We start from the raw sequence: 21,774 nt of genomic DNA, 5'->3' as shown, positions 1-21,774 counted from the left end.
CGGCTGGATTGGTTAGGATTAATCATAGATTGTTTTCCTCTTGGCTTAGAATCTGGTGCAGACTGGTTACCGAATTAACCGAACTGAGTTGCTTTATGATTTAAACTCTTTTGTGAACCTAGAAAGTGGGTTTATTTAGTAACCAAATTAGGTCTGTTATGTGCTCCTTAAGTACCATAAATAGGCAGTCTTTATGTCCACCTCAGATTGCTACATATCAGTTCAAATACAATAACTACAACAAAACATGATTATTGCAAGAAAGGTCCCCTTTGATCACCAATAATGCCGAATCAGAACTTCAAGAGATACTTGCTGTAAAAACTATTTTCTGTCTCTCAAAACATGTTTAACACAACCCTCAACGTACAAGTTGTCTCAGTGACTAAACTGAAAACAGTGGCATGACTTATTTTTCACCATTGCAGCACCCCCAGGGTCACGTGATTGACAACTCACATTTATGAGGGTTGCAGTGTGTCTGGGGTCATTGGATCCCCTTTTACACCCTTCTGACAAGCAAAGTTAACAGGAAACCAAATTCACTTAACAGTGGCAAGAAAAGTTGTTAAATAGGGCAAAACTCACTTCACAAATTTCTCAGCAATATAAATTTTGGCTGCAATTGTCACAAGTTTACTTTATTGTCATTACACCTTCTACAACAAAATCAAACACCATCTTCAGTACATATCATGACCATGAAAATAAACACAAATACATCCTTCACCCTCTACACATTGAACCGAAAACCCCCGACACCACACCAATACTGCACTATACAGTAGAATTCAAAAGAGCTACTGACCTGGGATAGAAGCTGTTTTTCAGCCTATTTGTCCTTGTTTTTAATATTCTGTAAGTCTGCCAAATGGTAATAGCTAAAAAAACAAAGGGTGCCAGGATGAGGTGGATCTTTGAGAATATTTTGAATTTTCTTAAGGCAGTGGGAGCTATAAAGCTCTTCCAAAGAGTGGAGAGGGCAACCAATGATCTGGGCAATGACGTTAACCCTCTGGAGCGCTTTCCTATCTGCCACTGCAATTGGCAAACCATACAGAGGTGCAGTATGTTAAAATGCTCTCTATGATGCAGCGGTAGAAGGTCACCAGCAGTTTTCCATTCAGTTGTTGTTTCCTGAGAAGTCTCAGGTGGTGTAATCTCTGCTGGGCCCTTTTGACCAGAGCTGCAATCCCAGGTCAGGTCCTCTTACGGTAAACACCCAGAAACTTAAAACTGGCCACTTGCTCCACTTGGTCTGCATGGATAAGCAAGGGCTGGATACCTGATCTGTTCCTTCTATAGTCCATTATAATCTCCTTGGTCTTACTGGTGTTGAGGATCAAGTTATTATCTCCACACCACGAAATCACCCGTTGGTCCACTTCATCTTGGTAGGCAGACTCATTGAGGACTATCTTATTGGGACTACCTTATTCACACTTGGATGTGGTGATTTGTATTAATTAAGGCAGCTATCAAAGGGGTTACTATTTAGCCCACATATCCCACTGAACAGGTTGCAACAAACCACGTATGGGCACGTGTGTGCAGGCACACACATTTTTGCAATTTATTTTTTATTTATAACATTTGCTGGCCGTCCTATCGCAGGGTAACTCTGAGCGGTTTGCAATATTAAAAAAGAATAAATTATACAAAAGCCTACATATAAAAAAACCATAGAAAATCTTATCAAATTGCAAATATTGAATCTACGCTGCACTCAAATGCTGGATTAAAGCCTATCTAGACCGTGATGCCTTGCCGGTCCGGATTTTAACCGCGGTGCATGCTGGTCTTAGAAGTCTTTCCCTCCTTGCCTCAGCGCCGGGATCCTTCACCGGTTGGTAACCGCCCCGCACAAGTCACTCTAGCCCACCCAAGAGATAGGCGCATGCGTGCAGCGTGCCGGGCGTGAGCCGCGCATGCGCCCCGGGCCACTGCTGCAGTGATAACTGAGGAGGGGAGGGGGGGTGGCCGCCATCTTACCAGAAGGGGCGAGGGTTGGACGCGGCGGCTGCTTCTTCTGCCGTCGGCGGGACCAGGTGAGTCGGCACGTCAAACGCCCCGGGAAGGAAAGCCGGCCGGCCAACCTCGCTTACTTCGTCTGAGGCGGGTCAGAAGTGGCTTCCCGTGGGAGGCTCGTTCCGCCCCGCCCTTGAACGAGCGACTGCTTTCTCCCGCTTTTTCTTCTTCTGAGGCGCCGCTTCTTTCCCGGGGGTCCGCTCGAGGCCGGGCCTGGGGAGCTGAGGGGTTACGGGCTTGGAAGAGGAGTTGCAGTGGAAATTCCCTCAGGGACTTGGGGCGGCCGGCCTGCCGGGGTGTTGTGGGGCCACGCGTGTCCTCTGAAGCGGGGATGGATTGGGCGCCCATTCAGGGTCTCTTCATGGGTTGGGTGGGTGGGTGGGTGGACTTTTCATGTATCGGGGGCGTTTTCATGCTTGTCGTTCCTATAAAACCGCTACTTTATAGAGGAGGTCCATGCAACAAACCGTAAAATCCGAGAGAGGACGGAGTAAAGTAATAGAATAACAGAAGAGTGGGTAGGGGGACCTTGGAGGTCTTCTAGTCCAACCCCCTTGCTCAAGCAGGAAACCTTATACCATTCCAGACAAATGGTCGTCCAATCTCTTCTTAAACACAACTTCTTGCCCCCCCACCTCCACGTTTTATTTATTTATATAACATGTAAAAATTCAATTTCAATCAAACGGTGTATTGTCTGGGCACAATTATTTTTAAGCAATCCTAATCAAAATGTTTAGAATGGTATTCACTGCAATATTAATACTGTAATAACAGTAATATTTAACTTATCTACTTTTAACAAGTCTCCTTTATAACATTTATCCTGCTCTTATATCCGCATATTTCTAACTTCTGTTTTTATTATCTAACCATTCGCAAAATAAGTCCCATGTCAAGAAATATCCAGTTTCTTCTTTTTCCTTAATTGTAAGTGTTAAACACAAGACAAGCTGTTCCATTGATTAATTGTTCTCACTGTCTGGAAATTTCTCCTTAGTTCTAGGTTGCTTCTCTCCTGGATTGGTTTCCTTCCATTGCTTCTTTTCTGGCTTCAGATGCTTTGGAGCATAAGTTGACTTTCTTCTTTGTGGCAGCTCCTCAGATGTTGGAAGACCGCTATCATGTCATCCCTGGGCCTTCTTTTCACCAGACTAGACATACCCGATTCCACTGGTTATTTTTTCTCATGGCAAATTCCTCCTTAGTTCTAGGTTGCTTCTCTCCTTGATTAGTTTCCATCCGTTGCTTCTTGTCCAGCTGCTTTGGAGAACAGCTTGACCCCCTCTTCTTTGTGGCAGCCCCTCAAACACTGGAAGACTGCTGTTATGTGACCGCTGGTCCTTTTCATTAAACACACCCATATAAATGGATGTAGCTTTCGGGGGTTCGGTAGATAAATTGTCCTTTCTTTCCCGCCCCCTTCTGTGCCCTTGAGAGCATTTGAATCACGATCAGCCCAAGTGAGGAAACCAAAGGGCAGCTAGAACTTTCAATGAGATCAGCAGAGGACTGACTGGGCACCATCTCTAAGAACAAGGGAGGGAAGATTACCCTTCCATCAGATGGTTTTCTAGAAAGGTGGATTACAGATTCCATCATTTGCAAAGCTGGGTAAGGATGATGGGTTTGGGGAGAGCAGATTCTGAGGAGGGTGCATATATGGATAAAATGGGAGGACGTGCAGTGCTGTGTTTGAACTATTATAGTTGAGTGAGAAAAAGTCTCTAAATCATTTTCTTTTCACTTGTTGCTTTTTCTCACCAAAACTCATTTATTAACCTCAAAGGGAGCCTTTCTGATGAGACAACCATAGAAGGTTGGCTATCAGATTTTTGAGATCTGTGTCTGTGATTCCAGGTTGGCTAGTTCTTCAGCACTTGGGTTTTGATACTCCTAGTTTAAAGAGACAGTTTAAGCATCATCTTGTCCTTGTTGTAGGTGGTTTTTTTTACTTTGAGAACCTCTGGAGTGATTGTAACACATCACATATTTCGACAACATGTTGTTGAAGTTTGGAGGACAGTTTGTCTTGTTCAGATTATGAATGCCACAGTTATGGGCAAAGAACATTTTATTTGGTTTAATTGGCAAGATACCAGCAATAATAGACCACACTTTGTGTATCAAGGCTGAGAACAGAAGAATTTCCTGTGCATGGATGCCTGGACTGTATCCAGGAGATTTTGGCTGCAAAGAAAAATCCTGTCACTTCATGTCAAGTTTGAAGGATGTCTGCTTGTCTCTTTGAAGATTGGGGAAATTATGTGTGTTGAATAAGCAGAAATCTAAGTTAATGGCTATCATTAAATGATAATTGGTTTATTTTTGTAATGCTAATGATATTTGCTTAAAGATGGTTATGTGCTGTAGTTCACAATGAAAGATACCAAATTTACTTATTAGATTTTTACCCTACTTTTCTATTTCTTCAAAAACTATAGTTGCTTATAGTAGCAAGTCTAAAATGAAGCCACATACAGCACAGTTAAAATTAAGCTGTTACAGGCTGGCTTCGGAGGGAGAGCGTGGTATACAAATATGATACATAGATACATAAAGTAAAAGTTCTTACTAATGAAGTGTTTGGCAGAAGCGATCCTTGAACATAGGGGGAGTGGGAGTTAAATGCATCTCCTTATTGAGTGCATCATATAGTCCCATGTTTCACAGACAGATGGCCTGGATTCTTTGTCAGTGGGGAATTTTCAAAAACTCTTTTCTACTAATACAAGTAGTAGTTCCATGTTAGATACCAAGCTTTGAAGAGCATCTGTCAATACCAATAATTTGAATTGTGTCTGTAAGGCTCTTGATAGATGGTTCAGATCTTTCAGTATAGATCTTGAATAATCCTATAGCTGAGTGATGCATTTTGTACCACTGGACTCTTATTTGCACCATTGGGCACTTTTCAAGGGTAGCATCGTATACGATGCATTGCAATTGTAAGGGTAAATTATAACCAGGATATCTATAAGGGTTAAATCTGGTTGCTGAAAAGTTCCGATGAACATGGTAATTGTAATTATGCAAATGTCTTCCTTGCAACTGTCATTTCTAAATCCACTAATAGCTGATGATCAAGGATCACTCAAACCTCATCCTTAAAGAATGCAACCCCATGTAGAATCTGGACTCAGGCTTTTACTAACAACACTCCATCTTGGCTTGTTCTTATTTATTCCATCATCAAGATTAAGCAATGTTCAAGAATGATTTTTGGTTCCTTGGAATTAGGAGCATGTATCATCAATGTCTCTGAGGCCCAAGTCTACTGCACAGTCCAAATGAACGCCATAGTCAATGTTGTAGAAAGCTTCACCCTAACATCTTCAGCAATTTCCAGTGTGAGTCATCTACCATAGTAGTCAAAGAGGCTCAGTCACGTATCATGGACGAAATCCTGATTTAAATAGGTCCAGATAATAAGTGTCATTCAGATATATTTTCAGTTGCAAGGATACTACTTTCCCAATAATTTAAGAATTGAGGATTTAGATTACTTCTGATTAGGTACAGGTCAAGAAAGTGCATTTTCAGTGTTGATTTTTAGTAGCCACTTTTATTTTCCAGTTTTTAATATGCTGTACTGCCTAGTTGTAAAAATTCTAAGCAATTGTAATAGATAAAAACATAAACATATACAACCATAGTAATATACATTCTGGAATATATATAACAGAATTTATTAAAAAGCTGAATGTTAATATCCTTTAAGCATGCAGGGATTCATCCTATACTTAAAGCAGTGTTAATTATCCCCTGAACTGGGAAGACTCTCCCAGCCAAGCAGATTTAACCTGACTGAAGGGGGCAAAGGTTAAGCTGACAAATACAGCTCCCATTTCCCTCTTGCACTGTCTATTTTTGAAATCTACAAGCTGAGAAGAGTCCATATGACATATGGGTTGTGAACATTGCTTGCATTCCATCTTCCTGCCAGTTTACATCATTGTGCTTATTGCCTTGATTAACTAACTACTGAGCTTTGCTGGTGGGGTACTTAGAATTAGTACCTGGGTCATCTTTCTGACCCATACTTCAACCAAATCCGTGATTATATTGCAACCAGATTAGGTGGAAAAAATCCCCAAACACAAAGAGCCACTGAATCTGAACCCATAAGGTGTTTGGATCAGATCTTTTTAGTCTTTCAGTTCTGATGGTTTATAGCAACTGTCACAATCTAAAATTTAACCATAAAGTGCTTTGTCCATGGCAGTGGAGATGTAAAAAAAATGACTCCATTTTCATACTGATAACACCATTGAAATATAACCACCTCAAGCATATACGGTACTTTGTTGGAAGATGCCGAGATGAGATGGTAATTGGGATGTATTAATGGATGCTGTAGCAGACATAAAACCCCAAGGTGTTCTCGAGTCTGCAACCTTGGCACGGACCTTCAAATCTGCTAAGGTAGGAAGCCAAGAGTAGTCCACTGCCATGCCAAAAATCTCTTTCAAGGGGATCAGGAAAAAAGATTTTTCAACAAGGTGGAATAATGCATTATGAATATACCTGTGCTGCTTCAGCCAGCAAAATGCAGCAGCAAATATTCAGAATTAGACTATTGGAGAGAGCTTCTGGTCAGTGAGATGGAATTCCTGTAGATACCTAACCTAAAGCATAAGGCTGCCTTATTGTTCTGATATTTTGGTAAACTTGATAGAATATGGGAAGTTATACTTTATTAGTAGAAACCTGCCTATATACTTATGGATAAATCTGAATATTTCTGTATATTTTTCTCAACTGTGTTTCAAATTAAATTACTCCTGGCACCATTATCCCATTGCTTTCCTGAAACTGTTGCTGTCAGAAAGTTACTTAATGTGTAAAACTTTTTAACTGCTCCATTGCATCAGGTCTATTTGAATAATGCAGGGTAACAGTGAGTTTTACCATAGAGGTTGCCTACATTTCCCTTCAAATTATTTGTTGCTAATGAGGAAACTGATGTAAAGAACCAGAAACTGAGGTCAAATGATGTATCTGAAGGGAAAGATAAGGAGCCAAAGCAGAATTTACTTGTTCTACTGTTAGCTTTTGCTTATTATCTTTGTGGACAGGCTTTCTTTGCATAATCATTCAAAGCCATTGCCCCAGGCAAGAGGTAGAGTTGAAACAACAGCAAGCAGAAGTACTTATGGTGAATCATTCTTTCATATTTAAACCACTGCATAAAAAAAACCTTTGTCCAAGGGTGTCCCATCTCACTTGTTATTCGTTTGTGGAATACTGCTATAAAAGCAAGAAAAAAATCATATCAATAATTTGGGGTATATATGAACAATGATGATTCCAGTTAATCTGTGTACAGGTATTCCTCGATTTATGAGCACAATTGAGACCAGAATTCTGTTGCTAAGTGAGACAGATAAGTGAGTTTTGCCCCATTTTACGATCCTTCTTGCCACAGTTGCTAAGTGAACCACTGGAAATCTTAAGTTAGACAGTTGTTAAGTGACTCTGGCTTTCCCATTGACTTTGAAGTTCGCAAAAGGTGATCAGATGAGTCTGAATTAATGATTGTCTGAATTAAACCTGAATTCTAGTGGCTGCTTTACATAATATTAAAGAGTCCAGTTTCATTACCACAAAATTACATCACAAAGCAGTTCCCAATTGCTGGGTAGCACTGCTAGCAATGTTTTTCAATTGAAAAACATTGTCCAATTGAAATTTACTTCTTTGTAATTTAAACCTGTTATGTGTCCAACGGACAGAAACTAGAAAGATGAATTTCAATAGGTCAGAAGCAAGCATGCTATAACTTGTGTTAGTGATTGAAGGCTTCCTTGGCAGCTGGAGTGATAGCACATATTGTGCAGCCTGGGTGAATTATTTTGATACCATTAGACAATAGATGCCTATGGTCTCTTTTCTATATTTAATCAAATTCTTTCTGCATACTCTGATTTTCATTTCAGACAGAACTACGAGGACAAAAATTTCTGATTTCTGTGGAATGACTAAGAACAGTTACTGGAAATCTGTATTTGTTGTGAAATAGTTCTTAGTAGGCAGGTTTTCTAAGTCAGATTGCTTTTTTACCTTACCTCAGCAAAATATAGACATTCCTATTAGCTATTTGATAACTTTCTATAGAAAAGAGTAATTAAAACAGTCCATTGCTTAATCAAGAATTTTGTAGTGCTGTTACTCTGTGGCTAAAGTGGTTGGCCAGCTCATCTAATAGATGTGCATTCTTCTCAAAAATAAGGAATGGGAAAAAGTGCTTGCTGATTTTGCTTAGAATAAATTAAAATTATATATGTTTAAAGACAAAAGATATAGTACTGCAGTTACAAAGGCAGAAAATATCTCTACAGTTTGGAGTTAGAATAATACACATTTTACCAAACGTTCTACTCAATATACAGTGGTTATAAAATGCCAGGTTTTTGAGATGTAAAAAATCCAGACCAATATAAATCATTTCAGAATTTTCTTCATGTTTAATACAACATATGAGCTGTGCAGTTCAGTTGAAAAACAAATCTTTTATGGGGGAAAATTGAGGGCAGGACAAGAAGCAATAGGTGGAAGGAAGCTCATCAGAGGGAGATTCAATCTGGAAATGAGGAATTTTCTGACCGTAAGAAAATGATTAGTCAAAGGAATAGCTTGCCCCCTGGAGTCGTGGATGCTCCATAACTGGAGGTTTTCAAGAAAAGATTGGACAACCATTTGTCTGGGATGGTAAAAGGACTCCTTCCTTGGGCAGTGAGTTGGTCTAAAAGACCTCCAAGGTCCCTTTTAACTCTATGATTCTATGACCAACAATGTAGCAATGCACTAATGACGTTGCATTGCAATATACCTAAAATATCCACCGTCCAAGAAAGAAAGATTAAATGCAAGTGGGTTACTCCATTTCATCTGAAGGCCTTTTATGGATGATGGCAAAGCCGTGGCATCACCCCCAAGTATCGTAGGCTATCTCACTGTGATGAGGGAGTGTGCGCCAAGAATAATTATTTCTAACGGGATCACTCAAAATGTAAAAAGTCATCTTGGCTGCCCAGTTAAAGTAAGCAGACACACACATTGCCAAAGCGTAGGCAAACATCCAGGTCCTCAACAATTTCCTGAATGACATAAGAGAGTGCTGCAGAAATCTTGGGGGAGGGATCGTTCCACGGGGCAGGAATTGCAACAGTAAGCATGCTTTCTGAATCCCAAATGATGACACTTAATGAGTCACACCCTGCTGCATCAAACCAGATGAGCAGAGACAATTGGAGGTACAGGGCCCCTCAGATAACAGGGTCCTCTGACATGAAGTGCTCTAAGGGTCATAATCAGCACCGTGAATTCATCCAGAAGCCAATCACTTCAGCTTATAAAGCATCAGGGTCATGGGGACATAACGTGGTGCCCCCATCTTTGCTTAGGCTGTTTCATTCTGGACCAGCTGCAGCTCCTGATGGTTTTCAAGGGCAGACCTGTTTAGATCTTATTACAGTAATCCAACTGTGAGGCGACTAGAGCATGAGTGTGGGGGCCTCTCAGTCCAGGAAGGAGCATAGCTGGTACATGGGATGTAACTGGAAAAGTCTTCTTGGCTGCAACTTTAATCTGCTCTGTGAACAGGAGCTGATACCGAAAAGGCTGATGATGACATGAGCAAAAGTCATTGAAAAGCAGATTTTTGAACTTTTATACAACTTTCCCTTGGTGATCAGTATAAAAAAAAAGATTTAAGGTGTCTACTCTAGATCTTGTGGAAGTAAATGACGCTTATAAGGAAATTCATTAAGTAAAAGTGTTTTGTGAAAGACAGTGAACAGCAGAAATGTTTGGCTTATCAGTTGGTAAAAGAACAAGAGAAAAAGTAGTTTGGGATTGAAAAAAAATCACGTTTCAACTTCAGAAGAAGTAACGTATCAGATTACTAATGTTCTTGACTATATGAAAAAAAAAAACATCTGGAGAAATTGTTAGGGAAAGTTTACAGATATTTTGTAGATCATGGAATTTGCAGACCAGAAAAAGGAAGTACTTAAGAAGCTGCCACAAGAAGATGAAACATAGGAAGTAGTGCAGATATGAAAATTGAATAAATCTCCAGGACTGGATGACTCCTCTCTATAACGCTTTTAGAGAAATTCTTACCAAATTATTTAACTGATGATGGTTTATGACAGTATTGAAACTTCCTTCTTTAATAACAGAAAACTTTTATATATCTTTTCTTTAGAGAGAAATGATACAACCTATCTAGAGTTATATCTCTTTATTGAACATAGACTGCAAGATTTCCATAGCTGTCCTTGGAAAGAGATGAAATAGCTTGATCATACTGGATTGGTGGAAGTGATAACGTGGGATATATCTTGAGCGCAATCAATAATATTAATGAGGAAAAAGCTTTTGATAGTTTAGAGGGGTGTTTTTATTTCATGTTTCTGAAAAAGATAAATTGAGGCTTGGATTTTCCTTCATGGATCCAGAGTAACTTCAGAGAATTATTCAAAACTAGCACTTAGGCTTAAATACTGCTTCACAGTGAACCACAGCCCTCTCTAAGTGGTTCATAGAGTCAGCCTCTTGCCCCCAGCAATCTGCATCCTTATTTTACTTACCTCAGAAGGATGGAAGGCTGAGTCAACCTTGAGCTGGTCATGATCGAACTCCTGACAATGGACAGACTTAGCCTGCAATACTGCATTCCAAACCACTGCGCCACCATGGCTCTTTAATTGCTTTTGGCTCCCTGTGCTGCACAGTTCCTGACACCTTAGCTGACCTTCTTTCTCCTATCGCTGACCAAGCATCCTTGGCCTGACCCTGTGAAGGGCAGTTGCTGACAGCGCAAGACTTTCTTCCCCATGATGTGCTCAGCGATTTCCTTGTAGGATACTGGGGAAAATAGCCTCATATGGCCAGCAGTTACAGGAATGCAGGATGCTGAAACTGGGCTGTGGCAGCTCTGGCTTCCCTGGACAGAAGGGTTGGGTCTGGGCTTTGTGTTGCCCTGCAGCTCAAGTTTCTTACAGCCCCAGAGCTCTCCTCCTCCTTGTGACCTCCTTGCGCTTGCACACGTGCATGCACCTCTCTTTTCCTAGCCTTGTGCTGCACTGTCTCACAACTGAACTCAGATCATAAGTCAAGGACTGCTTTATACTCATCCTAGCGAGGAATAAACTAATGCTTTATCAAAGATTAACTTTCTAATCAGATGATTCCAACAACATGTGAAGACAATGAATGACAAAGAAAAATAACAAATTTCATTCAAACTGGTAGACTAAACTAAGGTTCAACTTTAGGAATGTACAAGATGCAAAAGTCATTTTGGATTGCCTGTGCCTAATGTTATACTATTAAGCTAATTTTTAGCCTTGGATTATGTTGCTATATCGCTGGGGAAGGATTCCCCAAAAGCTTGTTTAAACATCTTTGATATGGTATCAATTAAAGTGTCCAGTGCATTATAATTAAATAATAGAGGATTAAAAATATAGGACAAAGATGAAAAAAGCTCAGCGTAATTGCTTCTTGCCTGAATATTAAATATTTTCAAAATGTAGTCATGGTTAAAAAAAAAAAAAGATCCACTGAGAAATGATCACTAATAGACTGCAAATCTAACCTTTAATAAAATAAAACAAAGAGGAAATCTTTTGAGACTTTCTCCATGGAATGGTCAGAAACATTACAAATTTAATGCCTTCAGATACACAGAATTAGTTCAAATGTTTTACAGAAGCACAGTGGCATATTTAGAATCTTAACCAAATTTGAAATAATTATAATACAAAATACAGACTTCTGTATAAAGGTAGCTCTCGACTTACAACAGTTCAAAGTTACAATGGCATTGAAAAATGTGACTCATGACCATTTTTCAGTTTCACAGACCTTTCTAGCACCCCCATGATCACGTGATCAAAATTGAGATGCTTGGCAACTGGTTCATGTTAATGAACATTGCTGTATCCCAAGATCATGCGATCCCCTTTTGCAACCTTCAGAGTCAATAGGGAATCATTTAACAACCAGGTTACTAACTTACTGACTACAGTGATTCATTTAACAACTGAAGCAAGGAAGGTTGTAGAAAGGGGCAAAATTCTCTTAACAAATCTCACTTAACCGAAATTTTTGACTCAATTGTGGTTGTAAATCAAGGACTATCTGTAATACTAAAATATGATTTGAAAATTGGACAAGTTAAAGATTGTGACATCTAAATTGAACAGTTAATATGCAATTGGTTGAAATTAAATAGCGTATCTCCTGTGAACATCACTGTTAAAATTGGTTCAGGATCCCCCGCCCCCAAATACATTTCTTGCCAAAGTAGTTTTTTAAAGTAAGTTTTATATATCTGTTTCCAAAAAATGTTGGAAATGTAATCAGGTTAGATTATTGTTTCATACCGGGTTAGGTATGCTTGGGACATATGCTCATCACAATTCCGAGAAGAACAGGGGATGTTGCAGTGCTCCTAATTTACTTGTTACTTGTCAGAGAGATAAGAGGAGCTTGTTGTAGCAAGAAGATTTGTGAACTCTGATGAGTTCCTTGCACATTACAGTAGATGAGGAAACTAAAGATTGGTTTGTTGGAAAGCCAATTGGTAATTGTCTGCCTCTTTTTAATAATAGCCATAATCTTTTCTCCTATAATTACAGATTGGATATAAGCACCATGGAAAAAGAAGACTAAGAATTCATCATGATTGGAGGCCTGTTCATTTATAATCATAAGGGAGAGGTTTTAATCTCCCGGGTTTACAGGGATGACATTGGGTAAGTCAGAGTCTTCATCCTGCATTACTTTGAACCGCAATACCACTTCTTGCAACATTTGAGCTGCTGTTGCTATACGTGTTGTGCATGTGGAACTTGTGTATTGTGTGTTGCATCCAGGCTGTGTTCATTTTGTTATCTCATGGTATGTATTACCTTATATTATTCCTAGGCACTTAACAATGAAAAATAGGCATTGATTGAAGCAACTCTTCCTATGCGCTGAATATAATGTATTTTTGTTCTTTAAATACAATATTTTTCATTTAAATACTCTATGACAAATCTAGATAAAAAAGTAATAAGCTTAGTAAATTTTCTCAAAATACACTTTAACATAAACTGTACCTTTTTCCTTCTAAGTACAGTTAGTCCTCAAGTTACAAATGTAATGCAGCCTGCCTATTCCATTCGTAACCCGAGGATTCATCTCATACCTTGAATGGGATCACTCCCTTCTTTCGCTCACACATTTGCTAATCGAATGTGAGACTTGTTAAGTGCACATGAGGTATTTCAGGCTGGAGAAGGCCATGTGGGGCCTAGTAATGGAACAGGCCACCTGCCTAAAACCAAGGCCTCTACGACCCACTGAAATACTTCATGCTCCCCCACAATTCCCTCCACCACCACCTGCCATGCTGGGTCAGTTACTGTGGAAAGATCTAGGAAGCAGTCTTCTGCAGCCTTTCAGCCATGTGTGCCCCCCTGCAGCTCCGTTCGGGCCTCCAGAGGCCTCCCCCAGCACATTGCAGGCAAAATGGAGCTTAGGAGGCGTGCCCCTCCAAACCTCCATTTTGGCTGGCAACATGCAGGACGAATATTGCCGAGCCTCTGTGGTTGTTCATAAGGGTGAACAACTGCCGTAGTGCTGGAAGATTCGTACTTTCAGGACTTGTTCGTAAACACTTATCGTTTATCATGTAACTTCGAACTTTCACTAAGGGAATGCTCATAACCCGGGGATTATCACAGTATAGACAGATAGTTTTGATTGCTGAAAGATTCTACCGTACATATATGGAGTCCTTGTGCTTAAAGCTTGGTTGTTTGCTTGCCGACATTTCATTACCAGACTAGGTAACATCTTCAGTGCTAGAAGAGAATGGCATGTGCTTTCTGTATATTTGTGGATTCTATATGTTGATCTCACAGCTCATCTCACAGTGTGAGGAGTATACTCGAGTATAAGTCGACCCGAATATAAGCCGAGGCACCTAGTTTTACCAGAAAAAACTGGGAAAACTTATTGACTCGAGTATAAGCCTAGGGTGGGAAATGCAGCAACTACTGGTAAATTTCAAAAATAAAAATACTCAATTGCAAGTTAACTTCATTCACTCTTGGCATTAAAAAATGCCACGGGGAGGGAATTATTATCTAATTAAAACTTTCACTAGGACAGTTGAGAATAAGTTTGATGTTCACAATTTCCTCTTTGAAAGAGACCAGTAAATAGGGAACAAGAAGATGAAGAAAAAGAAGTGTGTTTTTTCACACTTTTCACACTGCAGTGAACAAAAATGGCATCCTAGGAACAGGCTTATTCTCAATCCAAAGGTTTGTTTTTGATTTCTTCCCTGATTTAAGGGAAATTTGGGAAACGATCTCACTATCATGAAAGGTTTAATTGATTCAATAACCCAAAAGAAGAAGATGATGATGACAGCGGGAGGCAGGAGTCACTCTCTCCCTTGCAAGCCCCCCAGCGCCTGGGGCTGGCGAAAAAAGCAAGAGCCGTTCTTATGATAGCGCTCTCTCTCTCTCTCTCTCTCTCTCTCTCTCTCTCTCATACAGTCAAGCCCTTTCCAGCACACGCGATCCGCCGCCGCCGCTTTGCACCTTGCAAATGCAAAAACCACGGAGGGCTCCGGGATTTTGTTTTTGCAAAGAGCAGGGCAAGCAAAGAAGAGCAGCCAGCCAGCAACCTGCTACCGGTAGTCCAAATTAACAGCGCTGCTTATTGAGTCGGAGGTGGGGGGGAGGTAGGAATTAGGGGGAGAGGGGACGCCTTGGAAACCATGCAAGAACTTTTCTGCTTCCGATTAACCCCATGCTTACAAGTTGCAAAGGAAACACGGAAGCAGGGAAGCGGCTGCCCAGCTCCGAAGCTCCACACCATTTTTTTTTTCCAGAGGGGAATCTGTCACTCGAGTATAAGCCGAGGGGGTTTTTTTTCAGCACAAAAAATGTGCTGAAAAACTCGGCTTATACTCGAGTATATACGGTATGTTAAATTCCCAAGCCAATCTTGAAATTGAAAAACTGATAACTATTTGGTGTTGTCCCTTTTGGTTCCTAGTTATCCTAGTTCAGGCTGGAGATGACTACAACAACAAAATAAAAAAACAAAACAAAACGATTGGAAGGAGTTGTGCTTTTCTTTCAGTCCAAACCTATTTCAGATGTTAGCTTCAGTGGCACTCTACATGATAAGATAAAGAGAGGCATATGGGTTCATGCTTATTATCTGTGATCACACAGCCTGGTTGCTCCATACTGTACAATTCATACACCGCTTGCCTTTTCTTAAAAGAGCTTTTTTGCTTCTCTTCCTAGCCCAGCTTTTCTTTACCTGGTCTCCTCCAAATATTTTGAAATATGCGTAAATTCCATTGAGCATGTTAATTGAGCAGTGGTCACGGACTGATTGTGAATTAGAAGTATGGGGCAGGGAAAGCTGGCCTAAGGAATTTAAATAGTGCCTTGAAATCTTTTTGTGGGAGGGGGTTTCTGTCTCTTCTCCTTTTGGTTTGATTCATTGTGCTTTGTGTGTATGTGTTGTGTTCTAACCTTTCTCTTGTTGCTGTCACTCCTTTTCTTCGCTGACGCCATTTCTGTTCATCCCATCTCATTGGCCGCTGTAGTAATAGGTAAGAGAAGAATGGCAGGAACTCAACATGGTGCACTATGTTGTATAAAGTCAAGCTCACTTTTGTATCGCCATTGACATTAAGGCAGTGTCAAATTAAAAACATGACAATATGAAGTTTGGCTCATGTCAAAGCAGACCAGTTATTATCGTTACCATTTGAGAGACTGGAGCCTACAGATTCTTAACTAGAAACTGGAGATTTCCCCTTTCTGAATTTTTTTGTTATTTGAGCAGTCATAAGAAAAGGAGAGAAAACGTGTAGAAAACTCATTCAATAGCAATAATCCCAAATCAAATATCTGTTAAAAGTGAATTTTCTTAGAGGTCTGAAGAAGTCCAGATAATTGCTAAGCTAAACTTTAAACTTGCCATGAATAATGGATTTGGGTTTGATTCCTCAGGAAATTAATCCAAGGCCCTGGCAATGTTAACTGGTATATTTTTGCATCATTATTACAAAGAGGTTTTGGTCTTTTGATATTAAATATATGAAGCTGGGCATTTGAGTGAGAAACACCTGTCTTGAATTTCAAAGCATGAAATGGTAAATGAAAGACAATGTGTTCTTGAAGCTAGAACTGATAGTTGATCAGTTGCTTTTATAATTGAAAACATGCAATGAATTTTCTAGACTTTTCCCTTAATAATGATATCATCCACGTGTGCCTAATAAAATATTTCCTCTGAATAAAGGTATCTTTATTCTTTTAAGCAACGGATTCTGCTGTTAAATATTGATTAGGATAATAATAGCTTGTGGTATTTTACGATATGCAGTTTGTATAGATAGTGTCTGTTGATAATGAAAAGCGGACCCTTCACCTGCAGGAAAATACTAGGATGAAGAATAACAGTTTCTCCCATCTTAATATGTCTTAAAACTTCATTCTATGTCTTAGTATACTTATTTTGAAATAGCATACAGTTCATGTTTGTCATTGTGATATCCAGCTGTTTTACCTTTTTCTCAACCGTAACACCCATTTTATTCATAAAAATTCTGTTTGATCTTCTATTTTTGTTAACATTTTCATTTTTTGTTTATTAGTCATGAAATCTCTTAATGCATCAAATTAATTTAATTTCCCATTAAAATTTCAGTTCCCATTAAAGGATCTTCCAGAATCAACACCAAGTCATCTGTAAAAGCCTTTAACTTAATCAATTTATTTTAAAGTCATTAATCCCACAATCCTCTTGTCTTGTTCCTATTGAATATTTCAAGAACCAAAATCAAGGAGAGAGGAGACAATGAGCATTGCTCTTTTGTTTCTTTTTCTATTTCACAGGGTTTTGTTTAGATATCCATTAACAAATATTTGTCCTGATGGACTTCTGGTTTGAAGGGCTTTGGCGACAGACAGAAATCCACGATTGTGCGCGGTTTCTGTCTGGGCTCGCCGCTGGAGCGCCCCGAGCTGGCTGGTTTCGGGGCTAAGCCACCCCGTAGAGGTGGTGAAGGGGGGGAGACCGCCAGCAGGGTTGAGGAGAGCCGCATCTCTCCTCCTCAGTTGGCCATTACTCCCTTTCCCGAAGGCGGTTGCAGCTGTGGTCAGAAATGGCCACCACAAAGAAGAACTCGACCAGAAAAGAATGTGCAGGAGGAAAATAAGAAGTGAAAGTTTTGGCTGACCAGTTAAATTGTAAAGGCAACAACTAAGGTACCCTGGAATTTAAACTTACAAAAAATAACATCACTCCCAAAGAAGAGTCGGAAGCAGCGAAGGAAAGTGAAAAGGGAACGGTTTGGCTTTTTTTTTCTTCTCTCTTCTTCCCTATACTGATAACTAAGAGACTTAAATAAGAAATCGGAAAAATCTGCTTTGACATCAATAGGCAATTAAGCTGAAAATAAAACAAAATGCCAAAGGGATAATAAAGATTTCTGGACATTAAAAATTTTCTTTTTCATAAGCACGAAGGGAGAGAAAAAGAATAAGAATAAGGGCAGGATCTGGAAGAGGGAGGAGACTGCCTGGAATTAAAAAGAATCTACAGTAGAACTTCAACAAGACTTCTAAAGGATACATTTTAAGGGAAACTTTGCAACTAAATAGTAACCCCAGGAAGAGAAAGTGAAAAAAAAAGAGCAAAAAAGAAACAGCTCGCGTGTATTTGGATTATTTGGTGATCTTTGGATTCTTGGTTATTATATTTGAATGACTAAAATCAATCGGGTGGTTGTTTAAAAATTTATACAATGACACCACTTCTGGATGAATTGAAAATGGAACTTAAAAAAGTACAAAGAAGATGCACAAGAAGGGAAGGGTTCTTTTGGCTTCGTTTTTCAATTCTTAGAAATGGAGATTTGGAACTATGAGAAATAACAAGAAACGACTGCAAAACAAGAAGACTGGGACAAGGAAGAAGCCATCTTTAATGAACAAGCAATTTTATGTGGGGAAGAAAAAGGAAAGGGGGGGGAAAGAGAATGGAGAATTTAAGACTTAAAAAAACCACCAAAGAAAAGAAAAATAATTCAAAAAATAAGTATAATACTGGAAAGCAACAGAAAAGGGGAATACAGAAGACAGAAACAGAGGTAGAGAGACAAGGAGGTAAAAAGGGGAGAGAGAAGAAGAGAGGGAAGAAGGAAAGGAAAAGAAGTTACAAAGGACCGGAGCAAGATATAGAGAAACAGGACCTATTTAGAGATAATGAGTGAAAATCTAACTGAAAAAGGGATTCTGTAAAGGTACATAAGGTTGTATTGTTATATTAGTAATAGAAATGACTTTAGAAAATTGGAAACAACGTATGATTAAAATGAGGGATAAAGTAGTTAGTGTAATTTAGTGAAATGTTTGTGAATAAAATAAGTGAAATAAAATAAATGAGAAAATTTAATTAGGAAGGAATGGGAACATTTTAATTAGTTAATGTTTTATAAAATATAAGTGAAGAGGGAGGGAATTAACTATGGAAAGCTTATAATTGTTCCCATAGAAGTATGATATTTAATTGAAAAGTAATGTTAAAGATGTTAAGACTTTAATTAATATTAATATTAATGATAGAATTGAATTGGAATGGAATGTTATTTTAATTATATACATTTATAATTTTTTCTTTTTTTAAGAATACAGTGTGTATTTTAAGAATGTACCAGGCAGAATCCGAATGGAAGTTATGTATTATATTGAATGTTACAACTTTAGGGAAAAGATATAAAGGCGTCATACTCCAATCAGTAGCTACAGGAGAAATCTTGTTTAATGAGAAAAGATAATAGATAATTGAAACAGGACAGACAAAAAATATAAATACAATGATTTGAATTGAGATGAGATAATTAAAATAAAATTGAGGAAATTAAAAGAGGGGAGAAGCTATACAGAAAATGTAAAATAGTAATAAGATATGGAATAGAATATAAAAATGAGCATGAACCTGAATTTGTGTCTGTACGAAGAAATGTAACCTGGGATTACGCTACTTTCAAAAAAGATGTTTTATTTGTATTTTTTATCTCTTTGTGAAAACTCAAATAAAATTTACAAAAAAACAACAACAAATATTTGTCCTTTCGGTGAAGTGTAAATCGATCTTACCCATTTTATAAAATTTGTATTTTCCAAAACCTTGAACAAGAAATCCCAATTCAAATTGTCAAAGGCTTTCTCTGCATTCAGATCAACGCTGCTTGTTTGTCATTATGTTGCCTCAAATATTCCAAAATGTACAACACTTTCCTAACACTGTCTTTTTAACTGTCCTTTAGGTAAAAATCACATTGATCTTCATGAATAATTTCTTGCTGAATTGTTTTCAGTGTACCAACTAGAATTGTGAACGATTTATAGTCATTATTCAATAATGACATCAGCCTATAGTCTCTTGTTAAAGTCAGGTCTTGTCTCTCTTTTGGTATATTGCTCTATTAGCATCTTTCTAATTTTCTAGCACCTTTCTTCCTTTAGTATTGATAGAGTTCAATGTGTTTTGTAAAGGTTGTAAAAGTTTATCCTAAAAAAATTTATTATAAGGTTCTGTTAATGCACCTAGTCAGGCAGCTCTCCTAGTTTAATATTTTTATAGCTTCAGAAGCTTCCCTTATTGTTATAAATCTGTTCACAATCTGCCTCTGCTCCTCTATAATCCTTAGTCAATTGACTTTCTTTGGATAGTTATCTATTTTCTCTAGAGAATTGTCATTTCCTTTATACAAGTTGGAATAATATTGATAAAATGCTTTTTGTGTGGCCAGATTGTCCAGTAATACAATATCTCCCTCTTGTAAATTCAATATTATGTTCGTCTCCTTGTTTGTAATTTATATTCCAGCCACTCCTGATTTATTTGCAAACTCAAATTTTATTTTATTTTACTTTTTTTTTTTTAACAATTCATTATTTTCAGTACTTTGGTCATCTAACTTATGCCTTCCTACCCTGTTCTGATTCTACAGGCGGAACGCAGTGGACGCTTTCCGAGTCAATGTCATCCATGCAAGACAACAGGTGCGTTCACCGGTCACCAACATCGCTCGCACCAGTTTCTTCCATGTCAAACGTTCCAATATCTGGCTGGCTGCCGTCACCAAGCAAAATGTTAATGCTGCAATGGTCTTTGAGTTCCTGTACAAAATGTGTGATGTGATGACTGCCTATTTTGGAAAGATCAGTGAAGAGAACATCAAAAACAACTTTGTGCTCATCTACGAGCTTCTGGATGGTAAGGATAAGCTGCCCAGTTTCCCTTCTGCGGAGGCACATCCTTCAACCGTAGCGCTGTAAATTTAGGAAGGTTTTTATTGCATATAGTACATTAAATCGATTCTGGGCTAATACATTTAAATTATGCTTACTGTGAGGATGCTAGGCTCCGTGCATTTTGGTTTGCATCTAGTTTTTAAATAATGACGAGGACAAAGAAAGAACTAAATGTATGGAAGAATTATTTCTTCTCTGTAAATATTTTACTTCTGTAATGTACACTAGTGAATTCTGGACATAGTTGAGATAAGAAGATTGACCTGGTGGTCTGGGGGAAGCTACCTCTTGGTTAAAAATTTCTGTGTTCGGTAAATCACTTTCTATAGAACCAAAATAACAGATTGAAGGTTAAAGGTGAGTGATTCTCCATGAAGGCAAGTGCAACACAAGCACCTCTAATGTTGTATCTATAGTTATGTGTTCAAATGGCAGGTTAACATGCTGTGCAAATACAAGTAGTCCTTGACTTAAAAGCACAGTTGAGCTTATGTTATATGTGTTGCTAAGTGAGACATTTGTTAAGTGAATTTTGGGCCATTTTACGACCTTTCTTGCTACAGTTGTTAAGTGAATCACTGCAGTTAAATTAGTAACACGGTTGTTAAGTGAATCTGGCTTCCCCATTGACCTTGCTTGTCAGACGGTTGCAAAAGTTGATCTCGTGACACTGGGCCACTTCAACTGTCATAAATATGAGTCAGTTGCCCAGCGTCTGAATTTTGATCACATGGCCCTGGGGATGCCACTACGGTTGTGAAATGTGAAAAACGGTCATAGGTCACTTTTCAATGACACTGTAACTTAGAACGGTTATTAAATGAATTGTAAGTCAAGAACTACCCATAGGTTATTTTATCCATATCTTGAAGGAGGAACTTGTGACTTGCCAGATGTTAAACTAAAACTCCTGCCATCGCCCTGTGTTGATTAGAACTGCTGGGAAGCTACAATTCAGGAATATCTGGAAGACATCTGTGTCTTGACCTTAATCTGTAATACAAACAACTGTTTTAATTCTTAATGCCAAATAATGATGTTCTTTAGTGTCACTGAACTTTTTTTTTCCAATCATGTTATCAACAGATAGTGGCTTTCCAAGAATGATCCCCTGGGTGAATTGGGATTGAAAAACTGCTTTCAGGTTACGGTATTTAAAAGCCTTTTTTGGCAGGAGTGGAAGCAGGATGACGATGGATTTGCAAATTGACTTAAAACTAGCAAAAAGCACAGTTTCGTTTCCTATTTATACTGCCGGTCTGGATCTTGAGAGCCTTGTCTATCTCCTCTTGGAAGGAGGCAGTTAATGGCACTTCTCTCTTTCCAGAGCTTAACTTGTGTTGTGCACGCTACGATATCTGCTACTCTGCTGTTGTTTTTTTAGGTT

General features: G+C 38.7%; 1 protein-coding gene across 2 annotated transcripts in view; it reads left to right on the top strand.

Annotated features, from left to right (window-relative positions):
* Positions 1 to 1,788: 1,788 nt before the first annotated feature.
* Positions 1,789 to 21,774, top strand: part of AP2M1 (adaptor related protein complex 2 subunit mu 1) — a 33,997-nt gene continuing 14,011 nt past the window's right edge. Inside the window, exons 1-3 of one of the 2 annotated variants that reach the window (XM_026721754.2) lie at positions 1,789 to 2,048; positions 12,681 to 12,797; positions 20,084 to 20,349. In XM_026721754.2, coding sequence (XP_026577539.1) covers positions 12,724 to 12,797; positions 20,084 to 20,349 — 340 coding nt within the window. In that variant the 5' untranslated portion in view covers positions 1,789 to 2,048; positions 12,681 to 12,723. The remainder of the gene's footprint in view (positions 2,049 to 12,680; positions 12,798 to 20,083; positions 20,350 to 21,774) is intronic. The other variant, XM_087933649.1, reaches the window with a different exon arrangement.

Source organism: Pseudonaja textilis, chromosome 4, assembly GCF_049901715.1.
Source record: "Pseudonaja textilis isolate UNSWEBS1 chromosome 4, rPseTex1.2, whole genome shotgun sequence".
Taxonomy (NCBI): domain Eukaryota; kingdom Metazoa; phylum Chordata; class Lepidosauria; order Squamata; family Elapidae; genus Pseudonaja; species Pseudonaja textilis.
Note: the sequence above shows the minus strand (reverse complement) of the source record. Positions and strands in the feature narration are given on the sequence as shown.